This window comes from Triturus cristatus, chromosome 2_2 (assembly GCF_964204655.1).
Source record: "Triturus cristatus chromosome 2_2, aTriCri1.1, whole genome shotgun sequence".
Classification (NCBI taxonomy): Eukaryota; Metazoa; Chordata; class Amphibia; order Caudata; family Salamandridae; genus Triturus; species Triturus cristatus.
In genome coordinates this window covers 258,849,194-258,875,852 of record NC_140582.1, presented here as the reverse complement: position 1 = coordinate 258,875,852, position 26,659 = coordinate 258,849,194, and the positions used below count along the sequence as shown (strand labels likewise).

The following is a 26,659-nucleotide window of genomic DNA, read 5'->3' as shown; positions in this document are numbered from 1 at the left end:
TAGAACATCCCTCAAAAGTCTACATTCAGTAACATGGATTCTTATGTTCACTACATGCACGAATGGAAGGGCAGTCGAGGAGAATCCCGATGATGAAGCTTAGAAGTATAAAATAATATTTGGCGAGGTGTTTCCACAGTTGTCCTGCCCTGCAGCTTCCTCGTCATGTACCGGACTACTTCTGGTTCCACCAACCACTATCATATCACAAAAGTCTCTTCTGAGGAACCCTGTGCTCTGGTACTAACATTTTAACCCTCGCGTGGAACTATACACACTATTGGCCCACAACCCTGACTTACATGTTGCCAATTCAGGGCAATCGCTGTTTCCATGTCTTAAGAGCGTACGCTGTAGCCCCACCTTTGTGCACAATTATCCCACACGGACTGTCAGAAATTCTGATCTTTTTAGTCACTGTAGAGTTATGTTTTTATAGCCTTGTATTGTGCTTACATATTGCCTGATTTAAGTGGGCTGGAAAATAATGAATTTGGCCACCGCTTTGAGTGGAAAGGATTTGCGTATATGTCCTTGCTTGTATGATGCCACAGAGGTCTACTTCTTAACTAAAAGTAACCGTATTCCAGTGCAACAAATTCATAGCCAAAGGTTAGTTTGAAGAATACGTTTTTTAGCTCTTCCCTGACTCTTTGATACCATCTTAATATCCGATTTCCCCACATTATTATTTGTGTACAGTATAGTTTTATCAATAACACTGTATGTCTGTGCAAATGTAGTACCCATTTCAATGGAAAATGTGCCGTCTGTGATAGTGCGCTGCCACACAATGGTCTCGTAATATTTTTTAAAAAGGTAGCTCGCCTCATGTCCATTAAAGCTAGGTGGGTCGCGAAAGTTTTTCGTTCTAAAAATTGGGTTGTGACTCTAAGAAGCTTGGGAAGCACTGCTCTAGCGTTTTGCACCTTGGGGCCGTGGAATCTATACTTTGCACAGCTGTTGACTCACTTTCTTATGCTACCTCAGAATATAATACTTCAGTCCTATCGCCAAGACCGGATTAAATCCTAGTGCCTGCTTCTGATGGGAGAAGACTTTTTCAAATCAAAAACCTTCCGAAAAGTGAACAGAATAATCAATCAATTCTTCGGAAGCTGTGTGCGCTTTCCAAGAAGATTGCAAGTTCCCCGAAGGCTTTGTCCCCTGAGCAAGGGATAAGCACATCATTTAGCGAGTAGAAGCCGGAAACATTCAATCTGCCTCCCATCAGTATCCAATCTTCAAGCGAAGAGCAGTAAAAGGCTGAAATCAATCCAAACACTGCAGCCGCACTCAAGGAGGGCTCCATGTTAATGTGATCGAGGACCTCTAGGCGCTCTGCCAAGGCCGGCCCGACGCTCAGTTTCTCCTCATTATTATCTCCGGCTTCCTGGGCTTTTCTAGGCAGTGATTAGACTACGCCGGAGCCCAACTACACCGCAAAAGCAATAACAAGGAAACATTCAAACACCTTGTAAAATGGACACAAGCTGCAGGCTTGCTTCACTATTGAACCCAAAAGCCTGAGTGAAAAGGTTAAGGTGCATTAAGGGACAGTGAAGGAGGGCATCAGACAAAAAATGGAAACGTGATATAAAATATGAGAACGCCTCCTCAGGAAATGTGTTCATGTAGGACAATATCTGCCTGAGGGATAGTGCGTACCAAGATGGATAGGAGAAATGAGAAGTGAACGTGGAATATGTTGAAGCTTGCACTTGGCTGCCACTGTTGAGTATCTGTGTTTAAACAGGAAGAAAGAAAGAAAGAAAGAAAGAAAGAAAGAAAGAAAGAAAGAAAGAAAGAAAGAAAGAAAGAAAGAAAGAGAAAGGAGAACCCTGCAACAAAAGAGGAACTAAAAAATATTTACGATAACGCTAACTCTGGAAACTATTAGTAAATACGATATGTAGTGCTGTTTAATCAACTTTGAACTGGAATGTCTGTTTTCAGAGTTTGCTCGTAACTGATGTATGCACATATGTAATACCTGTTCTTAAACCAAAAAATCAATATAAGAAATTTCAACTAAAAAAAGGAACTAAAAAATAGATAGAAAAAAAAGAAAGTAGGAGTAGGGTAACAAACTCAGCATAGAAAGAATATGGAAGAAACGCCTGAAGACCTGGTGAAGCTGACCTTGACTATTGTAGGCATGAAAAAAAAGCTAAACCTGCAAAAAACCTTGCAAAAGTTGGAAAAATGCTATAATAAATTGTTGATAGGCCCTAACCGTCTTTTAAATTTTTCTTTGTGAATGACAAATTAAATACATAGCCACTGTTCAAACACTTATGTAGTTCGCTTTTGGATACCGAAAATATTCAAAGAACATATGCTTTTCCTGCGAGATCCTGAAGAAGAAGAAACACAAAAAGTAACAAAAATAGCCACAGAGGGTTGTTGGGGTACGAAGGCAGGCAGATGGGAAAGTAAGAAAAGCAAACGAGATTTCCCCCTCCTCAGATGCGGCTTCCCTGTGTGCACACTCTAACCAAACACGATGCCCGCCCGCTCTTCGCAGTGCAAGCACGTCAAGCGGTAGAAGTTACTTTCGGTCAAAGTCGGGGCAGCACATACTGTACGCGCGCAGAGAATGGGCTGCTGTGTGCCAGGGACGAGCGTGAGGGGAGGAATCAGGAACTCCAGCCCCGGAGCAGCTGCCAAGGAGAGTTACTCAGCGCACGAAATATCCCTCCACATCGGCAGCGGCCGCGTCACGTGCTTTCCGAGTTTTAGATCTTACTTCACTTCTTGCCCCAGACAAAAGGCATAATAGCCAGGGGCGAAAAGCAACCCACACGGTCCCTGGGCAAGCCCGGGCGACGGCACTGTGCGCACTGCCCCCTTCCCCCGCACCCTGGCACTGCTGCCTGCGAGAGGCGGGCACGGGGGTAGGACGGAGGATCGGTCGGACCTCGGGGTACCTGCCAGTCCGGGATACGGTGCCAGCCTCCCCTCTTATGGGAATGGTATGCTCGGGAGGGCGACAAGCGGGGCCGAGTAACACAACGTGACCCGGCTGCCGAGGGGGAGCCGGGGTTACTGCAGAGTAAGTGTGCGCCCTGCGGCTGCGACGAAAGCAAACACGGAGCGCTTAGATCAAGATTATCTCATTATTCGTGACTGCTGCAAACAAAATAATAATAGGATATTGGGCTACAGAAGGACGAGTTCCTCCGTATGAGATGGTGTAACCGCACGCAAAAATAAAACCACCCGTTAACCCTGAGAAACACTAAACCCGTCCATGTGTCACCAACGCTCTGCAGCTAAGAGACAACACTTCGCGAAGTTCACACAACAGGCTAAGCCAATCACTCAAGCCGTGCACACTGGCACCATTTTTACCAACCCGTTGATGGATTCAACCCAACCGTCGTATTTCATTGGTTGGTGTGCCATTGAACTCCCTTAAGATGTGTGCCCGGCTTGTGGACGTATGTATTTTTTTCTCAAGGATATTTCAGACTCAACCGAGCCCAGGAAGACACATTTCCGGACGCATCTGGTCCCAGGAGCAGCTGTCCTCAGCTGGCGCAAGACCCGCTGACACCAGACGCAGCTCTAAACACAGCTACCTGACACGCAGGGTTGTGTCTTGCTTTGTACTCTTTAAAGAGTAGGATCACACATCCCAGGTGCTTGTACACACGGGAGGGCAGGACCGGGTCAAGGGTCAATGAATAAGAACAGCTTCAGTGCCTGGGGCATCAGAGTGCACCTATCATACAGTGATAAGTCACCTGTTCAGACACCACACCCCAACAACACTGCACCGCAGCACCCAACCCTCTCCCCCTCCGCTGGCAACAATGTCACAACACACACTTACATCTGTACCTAACTACCTCCCGACTCGGCTACACCTAGACACAACCAACTCCAAAAACAGCACATTCCAGACCTAGGCAGCTCAAGGCCCAGATACACCCAGATAAATCAAGACTAGAGGAAATACCACCCCGGTTAAATCCAAACCCAGGCAACTCCGGCTAGAAGTAGATGAGTTTAAGACATACATCCCCACAGTCAATTACCTCCACACCCAGCTATCTCCTAGCCTTTCCTTGTCTTACTCACTCAAGTAAAACCAGCCTGATCTAGCCGGATAATAAAGCAAGACCCCACTTGTCACAAGCTGCAGTTAAAGACAACTCCCACACTTTCTATGTGAAATCATTGCATTGAGATCATGCAAGGCTAAGATCAAGCGTTCATCTCTAGAGTAGGACCAAAACAACCTGCAATACAACACCCACCACATGCCACCAAACAGCAGATCACATCAGGGTGTAAGGATGAATCTGCACTCCTTATGGAACATTCTCAGCAATTCTGAAGAGTCAAACAGAGAAGAAAGCTGGGCTCAGGTGACATTTTACACACATTGTACACATTGCTATTTGTTTGTTCTGCCACCTGGAGAAACTGCACAATTTTTGCCCTTTTCCCTCTGTAGGGGGCCGAGTGTGGCGTTTTCCTCAGATGAAAGGCTCGCCTTCCTCTTTGCTGAGTTCCCTGTGACTCTCAAGCATTGTCTCTATTTGAAATGATTTTACTTATATCAAGCAATTCTCAGATCAAGCATGTATCTCTAATACAGGACCAAAACAACCTACACGCAACACCACAACGTGCCAACAAACAGAGGCTCCACTCCGTGTGGGGAAACAGCGGTTACAACGCTGGTGTTACCACGCAGGTAGGTAACAACGCAGCCGTAACTACGACCGCATTGTTACCACGCGTGGCTTTACATTGCAAGTCGTTTCTATGACTTGCGCTATGTGGCGTGCAACACCAGGGAATGTGTTGGATTTTAAATCTAACACATTCCCTGCTGTTGCGCTAACTGGAGTAGGAATAGTAATTTATACTATTCCTAAATCCAGCGCGCCATCTAGCGCAAGTCGTAGAAACAACTTGCGATGTAAAGCCACGCATGGTAAAAATACGGTCGTTGTAATGACCGCGTTGTTACCTACCGCGTGGTAACACCACGCGTTGTATCGTCATACATTCCTCCGTGTGTAATAAAGAAGAAAGGGAACAGTCAACCAGGGTGCTGGAATTTACAGCGGCAGATGCAGTGAAGCTATCCTGAAATACCTGGATAGGCCGTGTTTTAACAGTTAGATTAGAAGCATTTTTGACAAGGAATCATTTAAGACCAAGCAGCCCATGTGTTGCCCTTATTACTGCTGAAAAATAAGACAGTCTGACAATCACTGAATGCCCAGTGTGCACCTGCAACAAGTCTATGGAACTTGAGTTTACTCAGGATTCTACACCAGTCAGTGTGAGCTAATATGTATACACTTCAGGCAATATAGTTTTCAGACCAGTAGTCCTGGAACTAAATGTCACCTGAGTGCATGTAGCATACCGCTGTAAGGAGGAATTTGAACTCCCTACTGAACATTCTCAGTAATTCTTATGAGATGAATAGTGAAGAGGGCTGGGCTCGGGTGACATTTCACACATTACTAACTGTTTGTTTTGATTCCTGGTGCAAAAGCCCCATTTTTGCCCTTTTCCCTCAGTAGGGAGCTGAGAATTGTGTTTTCTTCAGCTGAAAAGCTCGCCTACCTCTTTGCTGAGTTTCTGGAGACTCTCCAACGTTGTCTCCATGGTTTCCTTGAGTTCCTCGACTGGCAGCGGTGGGGAAGACATACCTTTCTGGTTTTCAAACAAATAAGAAACATGAGGTTAGTACAGGGAAGAAGGCAGAGTAAAGTATTGGCAAAGACAATAGGTCTAGTGTTTGCTGCCAGCCTTTTGGCTTTCTCAATGCTTGTTTTGTCATGGTTTATGCGCAACGTCAGTGTTTGGGAAGCTGGCATGCACTTGCCAATCAAAAATAATTTAAAAAAGTGGCTAACAGTAAGAATGTTTTGTGGTCTCAAAAAGCAAGCATTGCAATAGTAGTCCCTGGCACTGAAAATAACTACTTTATGGGTGGATGAGCTCCTTGTGAAGGGCAGAATGCCATCACTCACAGTGGCTGAAGTGGGCTGGCCCACTTCCCAGGGCTCTATGCTGTGGTTGGCAGAATAAAAATGTGAAGGAACAATAAACACCAATGGATGAAGAGGCCTGGCTAAAAAAAAACCTCTAATTAAAGTATAGATAGACTTTTAGTAAAATCAAAATTTATTGGCTAACAATAGAATTAAAAAAAGGAGTTCTCCCACTTAGCACTCTGGAGCTAAGTCGACGTAAGTGCCAACTGAACACCATTTACAGGTATGAATAGAATTACCAGACTAACGACTTGATGACTTCGGCATGTAAATCTATGAAATATCCCTTGCTGGAGAAAGTAGATAACTGAGGTTTGAGACTTTGACCACATGCAGGGGGAGTGGGGGTGTCAGCAGGGTGGAACAAAGTGATAGAAGAGAAACACACATCCTAAAAGCAAGTGCGTACCTCCTTTTAAAAACACATCTTTTATTGTACTTTTTTTTATAATCCAGTTCCACTAAATGATGCGATTTTATCACTATTCTGTTATCAGAGCTTTGTCAATTAACAACAGGGAACAGATTTCCATACTAAGGGAGGGAAGTGTTCTCTGAATATCGGAAGTTAACAACTATTTCAGAGAAAGAGCGAAGACAAAATGTGAGAATGTGATGGCAGACCAGTCGCTATGTCTTTTTGCCCTGCCCTTCATTACGGACCATATATCAGCGATTCTTAATCTTTTGACTTCTGTGGACCCCCACTGACTCGTTACTGGAATTCAGGGGCCCCACTCAGTCGTTATTGGGAGCCAGGGACCCCAGACCTAAGCAATTTCTATGATTTGAACCTTAAACCAATACTCAAAAATGCAGAAACAAGTATACACTACACAAATATGCAAATAGGGAAATGTTTTGTTTAATTCACAATCACATATAGAGAAGGTTTTCAAATTTGCTTCCTTATTTATATATACTTCATTCATTTTAATGTACGGATTTTAATATTATTTAATTTTGTAGAAACGTTTTGGACCCCCCTGAGTGGCCTTGCAGGCCTTAAGTAATCCTCAGATCCACTGCCCTACATGGCTTGAATATTTAGCCATATTCTTTTAATATTGCTTTTCCCATATCTGTCCCACATCTTTACCAATGAATTCACTTCTGTTCACATAAATAAAAAAAATTCAAAGATCATGTTAGCAGACTTATACTAATGCCCCCAAGCTCACAGAGTGGAAATCGGCCATTGCCATAACTTCTGCAATGATTGGCAAGTTGTTCCTAGTATGTAGATTGAATCTATTACTGCAAATAAAAGGTTGTCTCTTGAATTAATCGATATCTGTAATAACAAATGGCATTCCACCGGTTACTTCTAATTAAATATTTTTGTAAAATCTTCATGAATTTCTCAGTAACATTTCGATTGAACATTGGAAATATTAGAATTAGTTTTTTAATATTTCTATCTGTATTTACCCATGGTCATTTTATTGGTATTTATCCATTGTTATTAATGTTTTGAGAATGAACTGAGTCGTAAAATGGTGTATTTCCACATTTATTTAACTGATAAACAGGCACACATCCTTTGATGCCTGTCGCGTTTTAGTCAGTTAGGCAAACAAATATAACAAAACACTACTCCAACAGTTTTTAGATTCCCATGGTGTTTATCTGCTTAGCAGTTGGTCTGGAATTCATGAAGGACAACAAGGAGAGTCACTCACAAGAAGCGCAATTTTCTGTATTTTTCCACTTAAAAACAATAAATACAGACAGAACATAGATTGTTTTCTGTCTGTATTTATCTGTAGAAATCAGTAAAAACGTAAAGCTGGAAACTTTTATTAAAACCTTACAGTTTTTCTTTGTCTGTAAATACTTCAAGGATGCAACTAGCTTTGATAACCTCTGTATTTTCAAAATATGGCTGAAGTATTTTTGTTAACTTTGTTTTACCCATTAGTGAATATCTCACTCTAAAGTTCGCCTTACTGTATACTGGAAAGTAAAAATGTCAACTTTTGTATCTTTCTTTCTGTTGATGTGATATTGTATCTCCATTCACGGTGCAAGGATATCTGTTCTAAGGAGCATGAGGGCCGCCCATATGGTACCCAGGCCCCTTTCTTGACTTGCTTTTCACATCTCACAATTGCACTCAATACACTCAATTCGAAGGGCACACCAGCAAGTTCAAGGCATGCACTGCATACCCGCTGCCAGCTATTAATTAAGTCAATTTTTACATTGACTTTTTGGACAGTGTCAACAGATGACCCCCGGTACATTTGATGAGAGCCTAATCCTAAAGCCTTATATAAAGAGAGAAGCCGTGAGACACAGTTCACAGAAACACAACTGAGAGGGAGCGGGTGGCGCACACAGTAGGGCACTTGCTTCTTCCTACTTATGGTCCTTTTCTTTAGAGAAAACTCAAATGTTTTACCAAACAGCTCATGTTTGCGGGTTTCACTTCCATTATTTCCCAACAATCAAGTGCCTTTGCAGCAGTCCTAGTGCATGAGCTCATAGGTCATTGGAACACTGTCGCGCTCGTGACAATGGGTCACGGGTTCGCACCATTAGTGCAGGCTGAAAGAAGTGCCCATGTCTAGAGGACGCGGTGTACTCTGTGAATTTGGCCATCATAAATGTATGTATTGTGCAGTTTTGTTGAGTTCATTGGACGGAGAAGACAGGAAGGCTAAGCGTGTCGCTGCAGGAGGAGAAGGCAGAATAGAACACATCTCCTTCCACAAGGGTGTCAGCGATGGAAGGTAGACCATCTGGCTGTGAAGGGCCTCTACCACCAGATCAGAGGAGGCATCTCCATCACTTGGGACCGGGGAGCTTAGTGCTACGAGTGCACATCCTTTGTGGCTTCAACTATAGTAGAGCCGCCGGTGCAAGGATTTTAATCTCGCTACACGCCATGACATATTATCACACCCACCCTTGTAGTTACAATCTAAGATAAACAGTTGTCTCCTATGAAACCCCTGATGAAGGTCAAACTAGGAAACTGTCCACATTTCTTAATTTCCTGGGCCAGCACTGCATGCAAGGACTACAGCAGGGTCCCTAAATTTGCAGTGACATGTATGACAGGGACGCTATCTCTGTAGGTTCTCCCTAGAACACCAGTAACACCAACACAACATTAAGCATATCTACAGCGGATGAAGTATGTATGTATCATTCATTCTTCTAGGAATTAATGTGTCTAAAAGTGAAGAAGACTCCTTGAGTTGACAATGGTGCTCAAGCTTCACTTTTACATTTAATATTACTGGGACTATACAAATATTTTACATATACAACACAAGGAGGCGGTTCCCAAAATAGGTGTAAAGCGTTCACAGTAAAACGTTCTCATAATATACAAGTGACATTCCAAATTCCCTAGTCAAATATTGTTTTTTGGCTGATTGAAAGGTTTAATAATTTGTTATTAATATTCACTTCCAACCAGAAAGTAACATAAGCAAACGGAAAGGTATTTTTAGCATAACTATTAAAATACCATCCCATGGCAACTTGCAATACAGCATATCCTGACTTGTGTTTCGCTCGTCTGAAATCACTGGACAAGTTTGCCTAGTTCTGGCATGAGCTGGGTACACTGTGTGGATAAATCAACTAACTAAGAACAATAGAACCAATATTTTTGGTCTGTTCTGAGCTTCAGTTTAGGTTACAGCTGTGGTTTGGGGCCCATGGCTCCTGTAGTGGGTGATATTGACTGTCCAAATTCAACCCAAAAGCCAGAGAAACACTACACTGTTCCACTTTGTTTTCATACATTGTATTCTACTGCCATTATTTTGCTCACTGGCTTAGGAAGGCAGACAATTTTCTTGGTCTCCTCTTTATTAACTCCAACAACATCTAAGCCCCACAAGAGAGACAGTGAGAAGCAGAGCACGGCACAGAGATAAGGATAAATAAGACAAACATTGAGAGAGGGAGGGGGAGAAATAGGGAGTGTGTAATATGAAAAGATATGAGTTAGAAGATTATGGAAAGAAGAAAGGGGAAACAAGGGAGATGGAGAATAATGCAGGAAAAGAGAGAAATGGAAGGGCAGAGACAGGGAACATGTGGGAAGCAATGAGAGAGGGGGTAAAGACAGAAAGTGAATATAGAAGACAGACAGAAACACAGAGGAGAACGTGTAAGAAAGTGTGGGGGGGGGAGGCTGATGGAGCCAGACAAATACAGAGCGATCAACAGATAGATATAGTGGGGAGAAGGGAAATGAGACATGGAGCGACCAGGGGGCGTATGCTTATTCAGGGCATTCGCCCCTTTTGGAAGAAACAGTCCTGGTTTAGTTATGTGGGGCTCCCATGCATAATACACCATGGTCTCAAGCCTGCAGTTTTCCACTGCAACAAAACTGCTAGCAAACCCCCAGGTTCAGCAGGGGTTTTCTGACAGACAGGGTGCTGCTGTGACTGAAATATTGAACCTAATAACCACAAGCACTGTCTCTCTTCACTGGCTAGAATGCAAACTCAAAATGTGTTGAACAACAAGAGCATTTCTTTTCTTCAGTGATGTTACTGTAAGTTAACAGTGTCTCGCCTCCAGGTTCGCAGGTTCTGCGACTGCAGCTTTTTGATTCTCAAGACATTGTCTTTTCACTGCTTGAGGATAGAGCTAGCTTAGATAAATTCTTGAACAAAAGAACCCAAAAATCTGCTCGCATACCCCAAAAGATAAAGGTGTCCTGATCTTAGTTCCTTTTTTAACGAGGATGAATATAGTGTAGACAAATTCAGCGTGTGTGCTGGGTGCCATGTGAAATTCACCATGCACAGAGCTCTAAGCCAGTGGGGACAAACAGGAATTGAGAGCCAGTAAATTGCATTCTGTTTTTTTTTGCTTTGAAGTTTGTTGAGCGCCTGAATATTTGAGGGACATCAAAACAGTAATCTGTTTTAATCAACCTCACCTACCTTCCTGTATCCGACCATCACCCACCCAACCCTACTGGTCCGTATTCGATTATTCTCATTTACACTCCAGCTCCTAACACTGTCTAACATAAAGCGCACTCTGTGATCCCATCTGTACATTAACCAGAAGTTTGTTCTCCTTGCCTATCGCCAGCCAAAGTTTCACTCAACCTACCGCGCCGCACGCACATCACACCACACCTGAGAGAGTTCCACTGGCTCCCAACACACAAACGTGCCCAGTTCAAACTCCTAACACACACCAATAAAGCCCTACACAACACAGGTCCTGCCTAGCTCAACATCCGAATCTCTTCCGTAAACCCACCAGACACGTCGGTTCGGCAGGATTCCTACTCACACACATCCCACGTGTACACAAGGCCAGAGTCGGCAGACTGCCTTTCCCCTACATGGCTCCCACAGCCTGGAAGCACCTGCTGCTACACATCTGAGCCACCTCTCCCATCCTTTAGTTCGGCATTAAGCTAAAGAACTAGCTCTTTGAGTGGACCTACTTGCCAGCTCTTAGCCAAGCTAGATGTGCACCTGCTTCAGTGGCACGAGATAGTGTGTTTTACAAATATAAGTAACGTATAACACTGATGAGGTGCAGGGACATAATTTGACTAACATCATAGGGGTTTCAAGTGCCTCCATATCAAAGAGCAACTGAGAGCATTTTCCATGTGATGCCCCAGGCCCTATTTTATCAAAATGAGATGCACAGGAGTCTCGTTTGTGATCTTTAGGGCTCCTAAAGGACACCATTGTCATCAGTTATTTCACAGAATGCCATCCATCTGTGATTTGCTGGGTGGGAGAAGTGATGTCAGTATATGCTCCCTCCCGTGGGATCAACTAATCACTCATGGATAACTCAGTGGCTTCAGCACCTATCGCCAAGCTCTTTGTGAGACCTCAAAGTCGACAGCGAGGTATCACTACATCTAAGCCCACTGCCCATTTCACTCAGGCCACTGCACACAAATCAGGGAGAAAAGAATCTGAATGATGTAGATGGTGCAGTAGATTCCAACTGCGAGGCCCACCCATGTATTCACGGAAGGTGCCGGCACTACTTCCCGCCCACTTGGTAGCAAGCAGTCTCAGTTCAGCCAAAAGAGAATCTGGCGAACGGTGCCCACGCGCCCGGCTTCCGATGATCGTCAGCGTCATTACCAATAACTGATGGTTTGCAGTAATGAGTAGGTCATGTTCCTCTGAGCTGGGTCTGCTACTTAGCTGGCTGCTCTTCTGGTGACTCCACAGAGAACAGATGAGATCATGTCTTCGAATTTAAGGTCAGACTTGGATTTAATGTATGATTCTGCTTTATTACTCCCAGGGCACTGACAGTCGTGATGGAAACAGTGGGCATGTTTACGTCAAGGTTACAATGTCTCACTGCATGTGGCAAATGCGCACCATGTTAACAGAGCCCAAACAGAGGCATGGGCGATACCATTGCTGAAACGTTTAGGTGGGCCATGATTACAACCAATATTAAAATAAAAATCTTCAGCTCATATAGAGTACTTGTTGATGTGTTGGGGCGTGCGTGTGTGTATGGAATATATATATATTTATATTGCACTTATAATGAGTTTTCAGCAAGCCCTCTTCTTCCATTGGTCTGTTCCATTCACATTTTACTTCCATCCACTACAGCATACAGCATGGGAGAAGGGGTCAGCCCACTTTATCCATTGGCTGCCTACCTTCACTGTGAATCGGGGCATTTTTCTCTTTCACAAAGTAGTTAACTTCTGTGCCAGGGACTACTGTGTCACTGTATGCCTTTTGAAATTAAAAATATTTTTGCTTTTCACCGATTTGATTTTTTTAAATTGTCAAAGACTCAGCACCTTCCCCAATCGTAAAGTTTTAAAGAAAAAAAACATCACAAGACAAAATAAGAACAGAAAGTCAAAATATTGACAGGCAATGCCTGACCTACTGGCTTTGAGAAGCTCAGATAAGAGCTTGGTATTCCTTCCACCACATCTCTTCCTGTGCACTAGTGCACATATATATATCAGGGGCGGCTCCTCCGTTAAGGAGAAGGAGCATCGTCCAACTAATTAAAGTACACCCAGATGAAAATTAAAATGGTAATAGGCATTATTACCATTTTATTTTTAATTGACTCTGCAAACCCCTGTCCTACCAGGGTATTATCCTTCTAAGCAAAGAAAATCGCAGAAGAAGGCAAGCTCTGGTTGGTGATTGCAGGTAATGTTACATTTATACTCGATCAGCAAGATCAGTGAGGAGAAGCGCAGGGTGCAAAGAACCTACAAAAGCATGTTCTGTTAGCATCCAAACAGCTTTTCAGTGACAGAACATGGACTCTCAGAAGAAATGTATACCGTGTGCAAAAGATGCATTCTTCGGTCGAAGCGGGCAGCGAAAAATACAACCGAGGGAAAAGACAAAATTGGTCAACCAAAATGAACGCTTTCAAGACTACATGTAGAGTTATCTGCCTTTCCCCTGATTGCCCCTCCCCGACCCCCTAGTTCCCTCGCCTCCCATCTTATCTGCCACTCTTCCTTACACAGACAATACCAGAGTTATTTCCTTGAGGAAGTTGACAAGTCGCTAAATCAGTGCAACAAAACATGTTAGGAGGAACCAGAAGCAGTACATGGCTGCAGTCAATGACTCAAAAATATCATAAGCGATGACTGAATTGCGAAAGCAAACCGAGGTCTGCCGCCTCCTCCGCCAAAACTACAGCAAGTGCACTAAGGTCACCTATTGCACTGGATGTACCCCAGAAGTGTAATAAATTGGACGGCAAAATATTATAAATTCACTATTTTTTTGCAGTTTTATATAGCGCGGAGTCGACCCGAAAGTATCAGAGCACTTTACATGAGCACCAGCTCCATTATTGATGGAAACATTCATTTTTAGGCACAGGGAGATTAAGTGATTTGCCCAGAATCGCAGGATGTTTGAGCCTCCTGCCAAACTCGGACCTGGCTCCCCACCTTCAAAGTCGGCTGCCCTAGCCATTAAGCCACACCCTGCTTTGTGGAAGAAGCCCACTTGAGTAAGAAAGTAGGTGGGGGAATAGTGCACAGTATGTGGATCTAGAATATGTTACTGCTGCAGAATTAAGTCATGTTACAGGTTAAATCAGTTGCATTCTCCTACAAAGGGCATGTAGCACTGTGGAGGTGTCGATCTTCATGTTCTCGATGGTTTCAGAGGTAAGCGACATCCATTTCACTGCCCTCCTCTCCATCGCAGGGTACATACCGTGCTCAAGTCCCACACACTGACTTTGGATGCTGCTGATCCATTGTCAGGTCAGTAAACATGAAAACTGGACAGTAAAACAGATTGTTGACCTTTCTGCCTCAGGATGGAAGATTATGTGATTCCAGTGCTCGATATTTTAGTCGTCCATCAACTGCTGACCCACGGATGACAAGTGCCTGACCCATCACCGCTCTCGCCCACTCTGTTTCCCTCTTCACTCTCTCTCTTCTTCAGTGTGGCTCATCATGGCGGATTACTAATGCACATAATAACTGACCGCTGGCGGACAAACAACAGGAGACAAACCGACTAATGACTGTCTCACGTGAGATCTCACCTAGCCTGGACTAAGATAAAACCCACTGACTCGTTATTACACGAGGGCGCGTTTCCTCATAAAATGAGTGATTAAAGTGTGTACCCTTCCAGCAGGAGTGAAGGGACGAAATCGGTAACAATGATTTTGTAGATGTTTTTACCCACCAGCAAAGGTTGCAAGAGGCAAACTTCACGACTTGGTGACAGCAAATTTTGTCGCAGAACTTTGCTGCACATGCTTATTTGCTGCCAATATGTGAACCTCTGTATTTATGTACCTTGTCTCATGTTATGTATAACTATATGCAGGTATACAAGCCACAAGCATCCCCAGTTGCCACCTGTCGCTGTGGAACCCCAACTGGCACCTGTTGCTGCACAGTGCAAAACAGTTGCAAAAACGGGGCGCACAGTTATAATACATTCACAGCAGTTTAAAGAGGCGCTCATTAGGGACAGGTGGCTAGGGGACTTTATTGTCATGACTATTGCAAGGTGCAGAACAAGAGATTGTTCTAGAGGGAAATAGATTGAATTTCAATCTTCTCTCTGATCATGTGACAGGGAAAACCCATGCAGAGCAGAAGAAGATTTCATAAGATGCTAAAAGAGCCCGTTGGACGAACAAAGATCACAGACACCATAGGGCCAGCAGACAATATTCCACTTATAAGAACCATTCATAAAAATGAAATCTATAGTTTAAAAAATGTTTCTTCCAAACAAGTACAAATATAAATCGGTGTCCCGGCATGTACAAGACAGCCTCTGCATGTGCTGCGTGTACTTACCAGGACTGGCTTCAGAAAGTCGATGTTGGAGTGAAATTGTTGCTCGGCTTCACTGAGCTTGTCAGCAGGCATCGCGCAGACTATAGCATTGAGGACAGGGACTGCGGCCTGGTTGCTGATCATGATGAATTCTGACAGCTTGGACACATTGCACATATTTTTCAGCCGAATTTGGTAGCCAGACACTAAAATCTGTAAGAAACGCAAACACAGTTGAAGATTGGACTCACGTATAAAAGGTTCGAGGCACAACCACCATTTCACAGTAGCGTCTTACTCAAAAATGGTGATCAAATACAAATTGTGACAGTATGGCTCATACCACTTTGTTTCACTCCACAATTCTGCACAGCCACACGCATGCCATGACACTTCGGAAGGATTCCTTTGAACCTTACACACAACACCAAAACTCTTTCCAGATGGGTTATACTTAAAACCACATGACGTGCACACATCATTTTTCCAACATTCGTTGGTCCCTTCGTTAAACTTTGGCTACAAGTGACAGCTCAAGCCTTACTGAAGCCGAAGGGCTACATGTGAGAGGTGCTTGTACACACTTACACGCTCGAGGTTTACATCAGCGTTCATGATCTCGTTCACTACCAGCGAAGGCATTGACAAATTGTTTTGCAGGTAAGTCGAAAATGTCTCATTCTCAACCAGGAAGTCTTGCAGCTTCAAACCTGAAGAGGTGAGAAAATTAGACATGGGTGCCGTACGTCAAATGCTGTGTACAGTTTATAATAAATGAGAACATAAAGTACAAGGCAATGAGAACATGTACGGCACCCTTGAGAAGGGTGAATAGTACAGGATGGAAAGACGCAAAATATCTCGATACCAAGAAACACACAGACACGGGGACTAGAAGAGAAACCTCTTTCACAAGAATCATTCCCTGATGATTTGATTTCTGTCAATCAGACATTCCCTGGTAATTTGATTTATGTCAATCAAAAAGACAGGGAGCCTTCTATTCCAGCTCATTTCCTGCACAACAACTTGCACAACGGAGTCCTGTTGAAGGCCCTGCAGCAAATTCAAAGGAGATGGGTGGATGCGTCAAACATCACCCATTTACTACATACTAATTGAGGAATATGTTATGACACTTTACCAATATTATTTGAACTGCCCTCTGTAAGTGAGGAAGGGGACTGGAGTTGAATGAAGTTAGTTTGTGGTCAACATAGTTTCTGTATTGTATTGTATTGTAAATGCATTTATAAACCGTTTAGTACCCCTGACGAGGTGCTGAAGCGCTTTTTCGGCGAGTAGCACGCTACTCCGGAACCCATAAAGGAATAGTGTTGAGTTAGTATAGTGAAATATGAAAGTAATTTGAGTGGTGGATTCGTTAGTCAATTATTTGGATTCAGAAGGATAGCGGAGGGATAGAAGAGGGAAAAAGATTTGCATTTATATAGCGCTAGTTACCCTTGATGGGGTGTTAAAATGCTTTTTTCGGTGAGTAGCACACTACTCCGGAACACATAATGGATTAGTGGTGAATTAGTATAGTGAAATATGAAAGTAATTTGAGTGGTGGATATTATTCAGTTATTTGAATTCAGAAGGATAGCGGAGGGATAGAAGAGAGGAAAAAGGTTAGCATTTATATAGCGCTTGTTATCCCTAACGGGGTGTTGAATCACTTTCTTGGTGAGTAGCACACTACTCCGGAACCCATAAGGATTAGTGTTGAATTAGTATAGTGAAATATGAAAGTAATTTGCATGGTGGATATTAATCAGTTATTTGGATTGAGAAGGATAGCGGAGGGGTAGAAGAGGGAAAAGGTTTGAATTTATATAGCGCTTGTTACCCCTGATGAGGTGTTGAAGCGCTTTTTTTTTTGGCAAGTAGCACGCTACTCCGGAACCCATTAAAGGATTAGTGTTGAATAAGTATAGTGAAATATGAAAGTAATTTGAGTGGTGGTGAATAAGTATAGTGAAATATGAAAGTAATTTGAGTGGTGGATGTTAGTCACTTATTTGGATTGAAAATGGTAGCAGAGGGATAGAAGAGGGACAAAGTTTTTCATATATATATATCGCTTGTTACCGCTAATGGTATCTTGAGGCGCTTTTTCAGTGAGTAGCACGCTACTCCGGAACCAATAAAGGATTAGTGGTGAATTAGTATAGTGAAGTATGAAAGTAATTTGTGTGGTGGATATTAGTCAGTTATTTGGATTGATAAGGATAGCGGAGGGATAGAAGGGGGGAAGGTTTGCATTTATATTGCGCTTGCTACCCCTAATGAGGTGTTGAAGTGCGTTTTTCGGCAAGTAGCACCCTACTCTGGAACCCATAAAGGATTAGTGGTGAATTAGTATAGTGAAATATGAAATTTGAGAAGTGGACATGTTAGTCTGTTATTTCAATTGAAAGGGATAGTGGAGGGATAGAAGTGAAGGATTTAGGCTTTTTTTGGGGGGGGGTCATAGCATTTGTGGGAGGCTTGGGATGAGTAAAAAGGATGTGGAGGGGAAGAGTCAGAGGGAAGAGTTTATAAAGGCTTGTTTTGGGGGATCAGTATAGGAATAGAAGTGTCAGATGGTGCAAGGAGGGTAGAGTAGGGGAAAGTCTAGAAAGGGCTATTTTGGGGATCATAGTAGTGGTATGGGGTTTGGGATGAATGAGAAAGTGGAGGTAGTGGCTATATTGATAGAGATATAGGGTGAGAAATAGGCTAGACCATTGGAAAGAGTAGTAGTAAGAGGTTTGATATGAGTCAGAGAGTGAGAGAACGTCAACGAATGGCCTCCAGAAGGAGCACTTTGGCACCTCTTGCACTGTCCCTGCTACCCCTGGTCTCAGGAGTCATGAAGATGGTGGCAGCATGGATAGAAAATAAACACAAGCTCAGTAGCGGCCACCTCATACCCTCAGTAGCAAGCTAAGGTGAGGAAACCCAGGATATCAACATTGGCTAGTCACATGGAGCACTGAGCCGCAACAAACAACCTAAACCAGCTTTCCAAGTGTCTGCAATTTCAAACTCTCTTTCAGGAAACACAACAGACCCAATTCATAAAGTCAATTATAGTCGTAAACTTAGATTTAAGGATATAAATGACTCAATTTACAAATAAAAGTCATACACAAACCTGCAAGGTCTAAATGTGTTTACTGCTGTGTCATTCTCTGCTACAAGTCCATAAAACTACACAGTAGTAAACTAGACTCAGGCTGAGAGGAGTGAGAGGGGCAAGCCATGGTTTGCTTTGAAAGATTGTGAATGCCGGCAAACTTGGGCGTTTGTAGTCACAAACTCCGATCTGACCCTTTCTACCCTGGAGACAGCAAGATTTACCTCACATACAAATGGGGTAATTCCCCTTCGGAGGGGGGGGGGCCTTTACCCGCCAAACTTGGTGGAACTGTACCTGGGGGGGTTCTCATTGAAGGAAAAAAATGTTCTCCTTTGAGGGAAAAAACGAAAGTTAAAAAAAAAAGTTGCAACAGTCTTTCCACACCATGTAGAAATTACACACTGTAGAAATGACAAGTACAATAAAATGTCACACAAAAAGATGGAAATTGTGTTCAGGCAGAGGTGTAAAGATTCGCATGTACTTTTACCCAATGTTATGACAGGAGAGGAGAATTATCCGTGGCAAGGGGCAACAGATTTTACACAGGGCTTTTATTCTTCGAGTACTGCACCCTGCGGGATGGATGTGCACAGGGCCGAAGCTCCCCATCCATCCGCCCTTTGATCACATTCCTGCCTCCCAAGAGCCGGCAGCTGGGGTTACCAGCAGCCGTGGCTCGGCCGACAAGCAACACCCCGCAGCAGAGCGAGGGGCAGGCGAGGGTGTCAAAGCCGTGCCGAGCGAGAGGCGGCGGTGCCGGGGGCGCAGGGGGTGCCAGGGAGAAATCCGGGTCCACCTGCCCCGCTTAAGAGCCCTCTTTTGTGCCGCGCGGCCTCGCTTGGCAGGGGCACCGGCGGCCTGAAGCACGCCTTCTGGCACTAGGGGTTACTGTCGGTCGTTACTACACAGCCACACCGACAGTTTCAAGTTCCTGTCGACTTTTTGTCAGCCCGCCTCGCATGAGAAAGGCTGGTTTTAAGGAGGAAGATGGGCGAGGGCGGGAGGGGGAGAGGTTACTGCAGGGTAATTCTTTCTTAATCTGTTTAACAAAAATACAGACCCAGCGCGCTTTTCAGTGCACCGCCTAGCACCGTCGTCTTTGCAGTGAGCGCTGGAGTGCTAAATACACGTCTTCCTCGGTTCATATCTTCATCGCATCATTGTGAAACGTGCGTTTCTTTCATGGCGTCTATAGGTACCGTTTCCGTCGCTGGAGCCCCTTCGAGAAGGCAGCACTCAAACTTCACAAATGTGTGGAACATTAAAAAATAATTGGCAAGGTATCTGAAGGAGTTAGTCAGTCCAACGCTTTCTCCTGATTCTCAGTGAGCTAAAGGCCCAGAATTCAGCTAAGGACAATTTAGCCTTTCATCTTTTCGAAGTCGATAAACTGGTTACCGGTACATAGGATTATAGATTATGTGTAGCAGTTATCATCAGAATTGTGGTTTAGAGCCGTCCCAATAAATATCTGGAGCAGGTGGTCGGTAACTGAGTGACCCAGGTCCAAATCTACATTCTACGAATCTGTATTTACGGTGTAATGCTAAAAAAACCTGTAAACTCAACTCACACAAAAAGTTTAACATGAGCACTCCTCTGCTTGCACGTACTTTTACAAAGTTTTCTGCAGTTCACAAACATTCCCAGGAGAACGGACACTGGGAATGTCACCTGAACTTTCTAAGATGTGTTCTTCCCCATTGCATCATTGCACATGGTGTACAATTACGTACTGCTGAAAGGCAGGTCGATGTAAAATGAATATATATTTTTTCTTTTATCCCTTCACGGGAAAACATTTTTCCCGGTGGAAAAAAAATACCTCTTCCTAACCCCTCCCCCCCCCCCTCAAGTGTTCTCACATTGGAAGGGGTGCCACTCCAGCCCTTTGCTGGCGTAAACGTGACTATATCAAAGTTGGGAAAGGGCCGGAGAGGAGTTTCTAATTATTCGCAAACATAAATGTCCATAAATCCGCACGTTTTTGGGGCTCACAAACTAACAAGGCAAACCATACTTCGTTGCTCCTGCTCCCTACTCTTGCATGGGTTTACTGCTGCCAAATTTTACGTGCTTGTGATAAATTACTCAGAAGATGCCAATATACGCCTGGGAGGCATCTTTTTGTGGGTGGGTCTCAGGCGTAAATGGCGAAATATACATTATCCACTGGTGTGTCCCTGCTGTGTGCTCTATGGTGACTCAGCTCCCCCGGCACTACTTCTGGGCCCGTCTGTATTGTTGCGCCCCTGACATTCCTCTCGCGAAAGGTTATCCTGCGTAAAGGTCACTGCAGGGCAACGCCAGGAAACGAATCCCCCAAAATATGACCAGGCCAAGAGGCATAAAGTCGCAAGATGCTGACAGCTTTAACTGCTGCGAAGGGTAACGGGAGATAGGACAGCAGTGTCCGCGTGCCGCACCGAAAATATCTCTGCGGTCTTCAGCGGCCATTTCCTGCCGACCGGCCGCCTCAGCCTGAGCGCGGGAACGGCGCGCGCGTCAATACGGAACTCGCAGGTTGTTGTGAGTAAGCCTGTCCGTGTCCGGCCGAATATTCAGCGTCCGGCCTGTGGGTGTGCTCTAAGCTCACATTCAGCTTTATTTTTTTAATACATTTTATATTTCTATCATAAAGCCACCACGAATTATGCGATTGTGCAAACGTGGCGTTTTCCGCATAATTAAGAATTTACAGCACCTGCCGCATATTCGACCATCTAATGAATAATTTGCAGGTTTTAACAAAAGTGTGTTTCTAGCTCCGGCGTTAATAAAAAAAGCTGCTGGATGTCTTTGCGTGGCTGGTAAGGTCATTGTTGCACAGGGGCAATTCCCCTTTTCACACTGATATTCACGATTCAAACCTTTGTCCAGGCAGTGTTAACATTGTAAAAAAAAAAATCACAAAATAGGCAAATAATACTATGATAAAAATGTGACACACTACGCCGTGTAATTTAGCCTTTTCATACAACATAATTTGGTGCACCACTGCCTCAGAATTACAGCGGCACTGATTATAGGCGTAATTATTTCAAGAATGCTAGTAGAACTAGACCGTCTGCCAAAAATAGTGAACAGGGGCGAGCAAATTGCCTATAGGTCTGTACTCTGCGCTCACTAGCAGACTTGGCCAACTACTTAAGTCTTGACTGCGAAGAAAGGTGGACCTAGCTGAAGGTGCATTACCAAATAAAAAAATTAATGCAATTCAATTACAAAAGGGACCTACTCTACCATACAAAGAGGCGCCCACGCACCACGGTGTTCACCAAACTCCAGACTAAACATGACGCTGGCATTTTGGGCAATTTTGTATCTTCCAAACATCCAGACAATAATCATCGTCTAAGCTGGTCCAAAAGGCTACTGATTTTGCAAGTAACTGCCTCAGCTAAACTTACTGTATAATGTATTACGTGTCACGCATTTGAAACATGGTGAGGCTTCTTTCAACATGGTTCCAACAGCAGGCTTTTTGTGTTTTCATTTCTAGAAATCTTTATCGGTATACCAAAGATGCACCATAAAAGACAACATTTGAGACGCGATTTAAAAACAGGTACAATCCATAGAAAGATTAAAACAACAAAATATTAGATTTCATGGCACGTTATTTGGTCCTCCCTTGCCACATAATTCCAGGTCCCTGTCCATGCCCCATCCACTATGCAACATTTTTTTGGCAAGGAGAGTTGTGTCCCCATGACATCTCCAGGAATCCCAATACATATATGCCGGGAGGGGGACTCTAGCCTTCAAGTGAGCCATGCATGTGCTGAGATTATCTGGTTCCATCCGAGCAGTCTCAAGCGAGACACATCAGTAAGGGAGCTACTGTTTCCACCAGGCGGAGGTTCAACACTAATGTGCCCATGTTGTTCATGGGTACACTTCAGCCAAGGCTAACATGCCCATGTTGTGAAAGAGTGGACTCCCTGCCAAGGCTTGTGGTTAACCTACCCTCAAGGTGTTCCCACAGCAGGCAGCACGCAGTCTCCAAAGTGCTGTCATCTTACATTTAACGCTCTCCACCTGACACCTCACCAACCACACTCACTAAGTACAGGGCAGAGATAACCCACATGTAACCAAAGTGGTCTGTGTGGTTTTGCCCACAGAGCTGAAGATTTTATTTTAAACCAAAGACTATTGAAGTATACGCTTTACCAATGAAGGAAAATATACTTGTAAGAATGTTCTGTAATGTTCTCTGAGGATGATGGGCCCACCCATCTCTGTGGCATTTATAATAAAGGACTTGCATATCTAAAACTGCTCTTGGCTTATGTTAGAATCCTAGTTCTGTGGGTGACATGTCTTCATAAAGGGTTTCACAGGAGCTGTGTTGAGTGTCAACTACCAGAAGTTTTTTTCTGCACATTTTAGTGGGTGGTTGTTTGCGTTTTTTTTTATTTGCTGCATCAGTGAATGTGGCTGTTATCCCCGTCAGGCTTTGCTGCTCCCAAAGCACGCGCAGAAGGCCTCTGAATAGACATGAAAGCCAACAACCAAAAAACGGTGTCAATGTAATAATGGAATTACCCATGCAATGCTGCACCAATGGTCCATTAAAAAACATAACTGGATATTTCGTCTGGCTAACATTAATATTTGAAGTCGTAATGTCATGGGTTCTAAATATAGATCTTGTAAATTAATGTTTTGTCAAGAGTTTCTTACAAACAGACAAAACTTGCAAAGCTGGCTTTTGGCAACGTCATATATATATTTTAAATGAACTTCAACTTCATAAAGTTAGCCCTATTTACTTTAAAAAGTAGCATGTTCTGAAAAAGCAGATCCTACCCTCCATAACTGGAAAACCTACTGGTGGTGGAAATATTCACTTCTAAAATAAACTTTCCATCTCCTGCATCAACTTTTTTTGTCTAGAACTGTTATGCTCAGGTGATATTTTGTGAAGGTAACACATTTTGCAAATTGATAAAGCAGTGTTCACCACCTTTGCAATACGTTTGCAGGCTAAAATCAAAATTTTGACCCCATCTGCCAATAAGGTGCCTTTGATAAAAGCTTTACCCACTCTGGGTCATGTGGTATGCCAGTTCACTAAATCTCTGCTCCTATAGTTAATATATCTGTGCCGATCTCGAATCAAAACAAAATAAACTCCTGGGGTGAAGTGCAGTGAATAAGATGGAGGCGCGCAAATACCCCTGTCATTGGCAAAGCACATGTATATAAAACACCTCAGTATGCAACAAAAAATTTCCGATTACCAACTCTGCTTGTGGGTACATTCACACTCCATGGCTCTGCACAACAAAATGCCGAAATGAGGGCAATACTTAGACCATCTAGGTTCCTGAGACTTTTAAGTCAGGTGGCATTGGTGAGCAGTTGGGAGGTTACACGCCAGACAAGGAAACAATTCATCTGCATTGCAGCCCTTTTTAGGTCTCGCCTGACCTAGCGCATGCGCTGGTCTGGCGAGACTTATTGAGAGGGTTCCAAAAAGTGCTACCAGGCCAGCCTAGAGCTACAGTGCATGTGCGCAGGCGCGCGCCGCGCTTGCTTTCACTTTCACGGCCGCACGACCGCTTTGATGTTTGATCGCGATCACTTTCACTTTCGCGGCCGCACGTCCGCTTGGCAAAGCCAATAGGTCTCGCTTTTGGGACCTTATAAGTATTTAGTTATGCAACTGTTGCATGGCTAAACACTTATAAGGTCCCAAAGGCGAGACCTATTGGCTATGCCAATGCTTGTTCTGATACTAGTCAATAAATGCTCTGTCTGAGGCCACACAAACAGGCAACAAGAGTTCACAGCATTCTAAAGCTATGCTTGCTTTTGTGTGGACATCACAAAGCTCAAAGCTGATTAAAGGCATATCAGATTGGAGTAGACATGAGGAGCATAATGGCTCGTAGGCAACAGATTACAACACACAAAATATCTGTTTTTTAGCAAAGCACCTTTTATCCAGTGTAAACATTACAACACACTTCCAATCTTGTTCACAACAGTGCACCCTAACATGGTACCACTCAGAGCTGGCTTTAGTGCTGCTCTTGTCCGTGGCAACAATTTGTTTGGCGCTCCGCAATGACCTCCGAGTCCACTAATTCCCTCACTACCAGCCTCCAACAGTGCCCAAATTCTCTCCATATCCCCACTCTGACATACATTTAATTTTTTATAGCGCTACTCATAGTTCACTCACACTCAGTTCTGTGATCTGCATGGTACATGTCCTTTGCAGCAGGCACACTACCCTCTGCGCTACTTTCGGATGAGTCAAAACTGCCACTACACAAAACTCTGATCTCTCTCCAGCAGGAACATTAGTCACCAGAGTTATCTTGACATATTTATTGTTGGCTGAAAACTCTTAGATACACAATGAAACTCTGCAGCAGGTGATTTTAAACTCATAAGTTATTTTTAAACACAGCGCCCCCCCCACACCCCATGATCAGCGCCATGTGCGGCTGCACCGTTCGCACAGCCATAAAGTCGTTCCCGGTGCCACTGCACTTTACAACAGTTTCCCAGAGAAGGGGAAGGTGTTCAGTGTTTTACAGTGCAGGCCCTTGCTTACCAGTGATATAACTCGTCAGGTTCAGCTCTTCAAACATTTGTGCAAACCGCAGTTCGCAAAACTGATAAACTCTGGGATGATTTACTTTTAGTACTACCTGATAAATTAGAATTAATATCTGACATTACGACTGAAAACAGTCGTGAAATCAATGAGGTAAAGTAAATTGCCCAGTTTTGAATCTTGATGCGGGCGCTTTTGACCTTTACTCCGTTAATTTATGACCCCTAAACGAGTATCTTTTGAACCCACCCCTGCTGCGCCCTTCCGCGTGGCTGTATCGGGTAACACAGGAGGAGTGCCGCCATGTTTCCCTCGCACTACGTCACCATTTCGGTGAGGAGGAACAAAACAAGGGCAAACGGCCTGTTCTTTTGAGAGGACTCCGGGCAGCTGCTCGCTTCAGAACATGTGTCTGGATCCGGAGCAGCGCGACCGTAGCAAACGCCCACCTCGGACGTTTCAACATTCCCAGGGATTTTGGCAAGCACAAAAATGAGAGAATTCCCATCTGCAGCAGGAGTGCGGCCAAAGCGTTCCTCAGGAAGTGGGTCATCACCAGTGACGTCTAAAGTCCAATAATGTGTTCCTTATGCAATATGCAGCCATCAGGGGCGCAGCCTGCCATCGAAGAGGCTGTCCGGGCCCAGTACCAACGCCGATGTATATATAACTCCGTGTACCAGCAGCCAGAACTAGGCACCATGGGTGTAACACAGGCCCCTGCGGCGCAGGCGGGCCCCAGACCTGTCAGAGGACCCTTATGCCACCCAAGCCCAATGAATACCTGCGAGATATGGGAAACTCGGCGCCCCTTTTCACACCCTGTAGGCAAGCCCCATCGGCCACTGCATACATGCCAATATACCCGACCCAGGCGGGAGACTCCCGATTTATGCGTCCCAAAATAGTTTTTTGTCTGTCTACCGCCTGAAATTGCCTCTGCTTCAATATAAGTCAATTAGGAAATACATTCTTTTTATTTTTTTTAAATCTCCAACTTTGCTCTTCTCTAATGTTGGCATGTATGCCACTGGGAACATGAGGCAGAAAATGAATGCGGTGGAACCCAGCTACAGATGCACTAAAACGGAGGACATAGGAATGGAAAAGGTGAGTGTTGCACAATGTCCACAAACCACCCATCACTGACGAGTCAACTACAAAACTACACAAGGAGAAGATAAGAACACCACACAGTCATAGTGGTCGCAGGGAAGGAGAAACGGCTATGAACCAAAAGGCCTCTGGCCAGAGACCACTCTGTACAGGAAGTTGAACTTCTCTAATACATTTGTAGCAGCTAGAGTCAGTACTCTGATATTTAAGAAAAGTAGAAAATGGCCTGAGAGCAAAACAAGGCTCAGTAAGAGGAAAAAAGGGAAGAGCTGAGCCCACAGGCAGCACCAAACGCTAAGCCTTACACATGGTCAGGAATCATGGTTGGCACCTTGAAAAAGCAGAACAGACACTAGGGACTAACCAGACAACCACTCTGTAGATCATTTAGCCCCTGCCATGGGATCCACCCTGCATAAAAGCACCAGTGTGGCTAGAGACGAGCAGGCATGGTCAAGACCGGACTCAGGATCTTCGGAAAGATGACATTGCAAACTTCTTTCTGCAAGATGGCCTTCACTGGCTCG

General features: G+C 44.1%; 1 protein-coding gene across 1 annotated transcript in view; it reads right to left on the bottom strand.

Annotated features, from left to right (window-relative positions):
• Nucleotides 1–26,659, bottom strand: part of ABCA1 (ATP binding cassette subfamily A member 1) — a 185,655-nt gene that overhangs the window by 88,999 nt on the left and 69,997 nt on the right. Inside the window, exons 6-8 of the mRNA XM_085641305.1 lie at nt 15,898–16,019; nt 15,331–15,522; nt 5,596–5,685 (exon numbers count right to left, since the gene is read on the bottom strand). Coding sequence (XP_085497431.1) covers nt 5,596–5,685; nt 15,331–15,522; nt 15,898–16,019 — 404 coding nt within the window. The remainder of the gene's footprint in view (nt 1–5,595; nt 5,686–15,330; nt 15,523–15,897; nt 16,020–26,659) is intronic.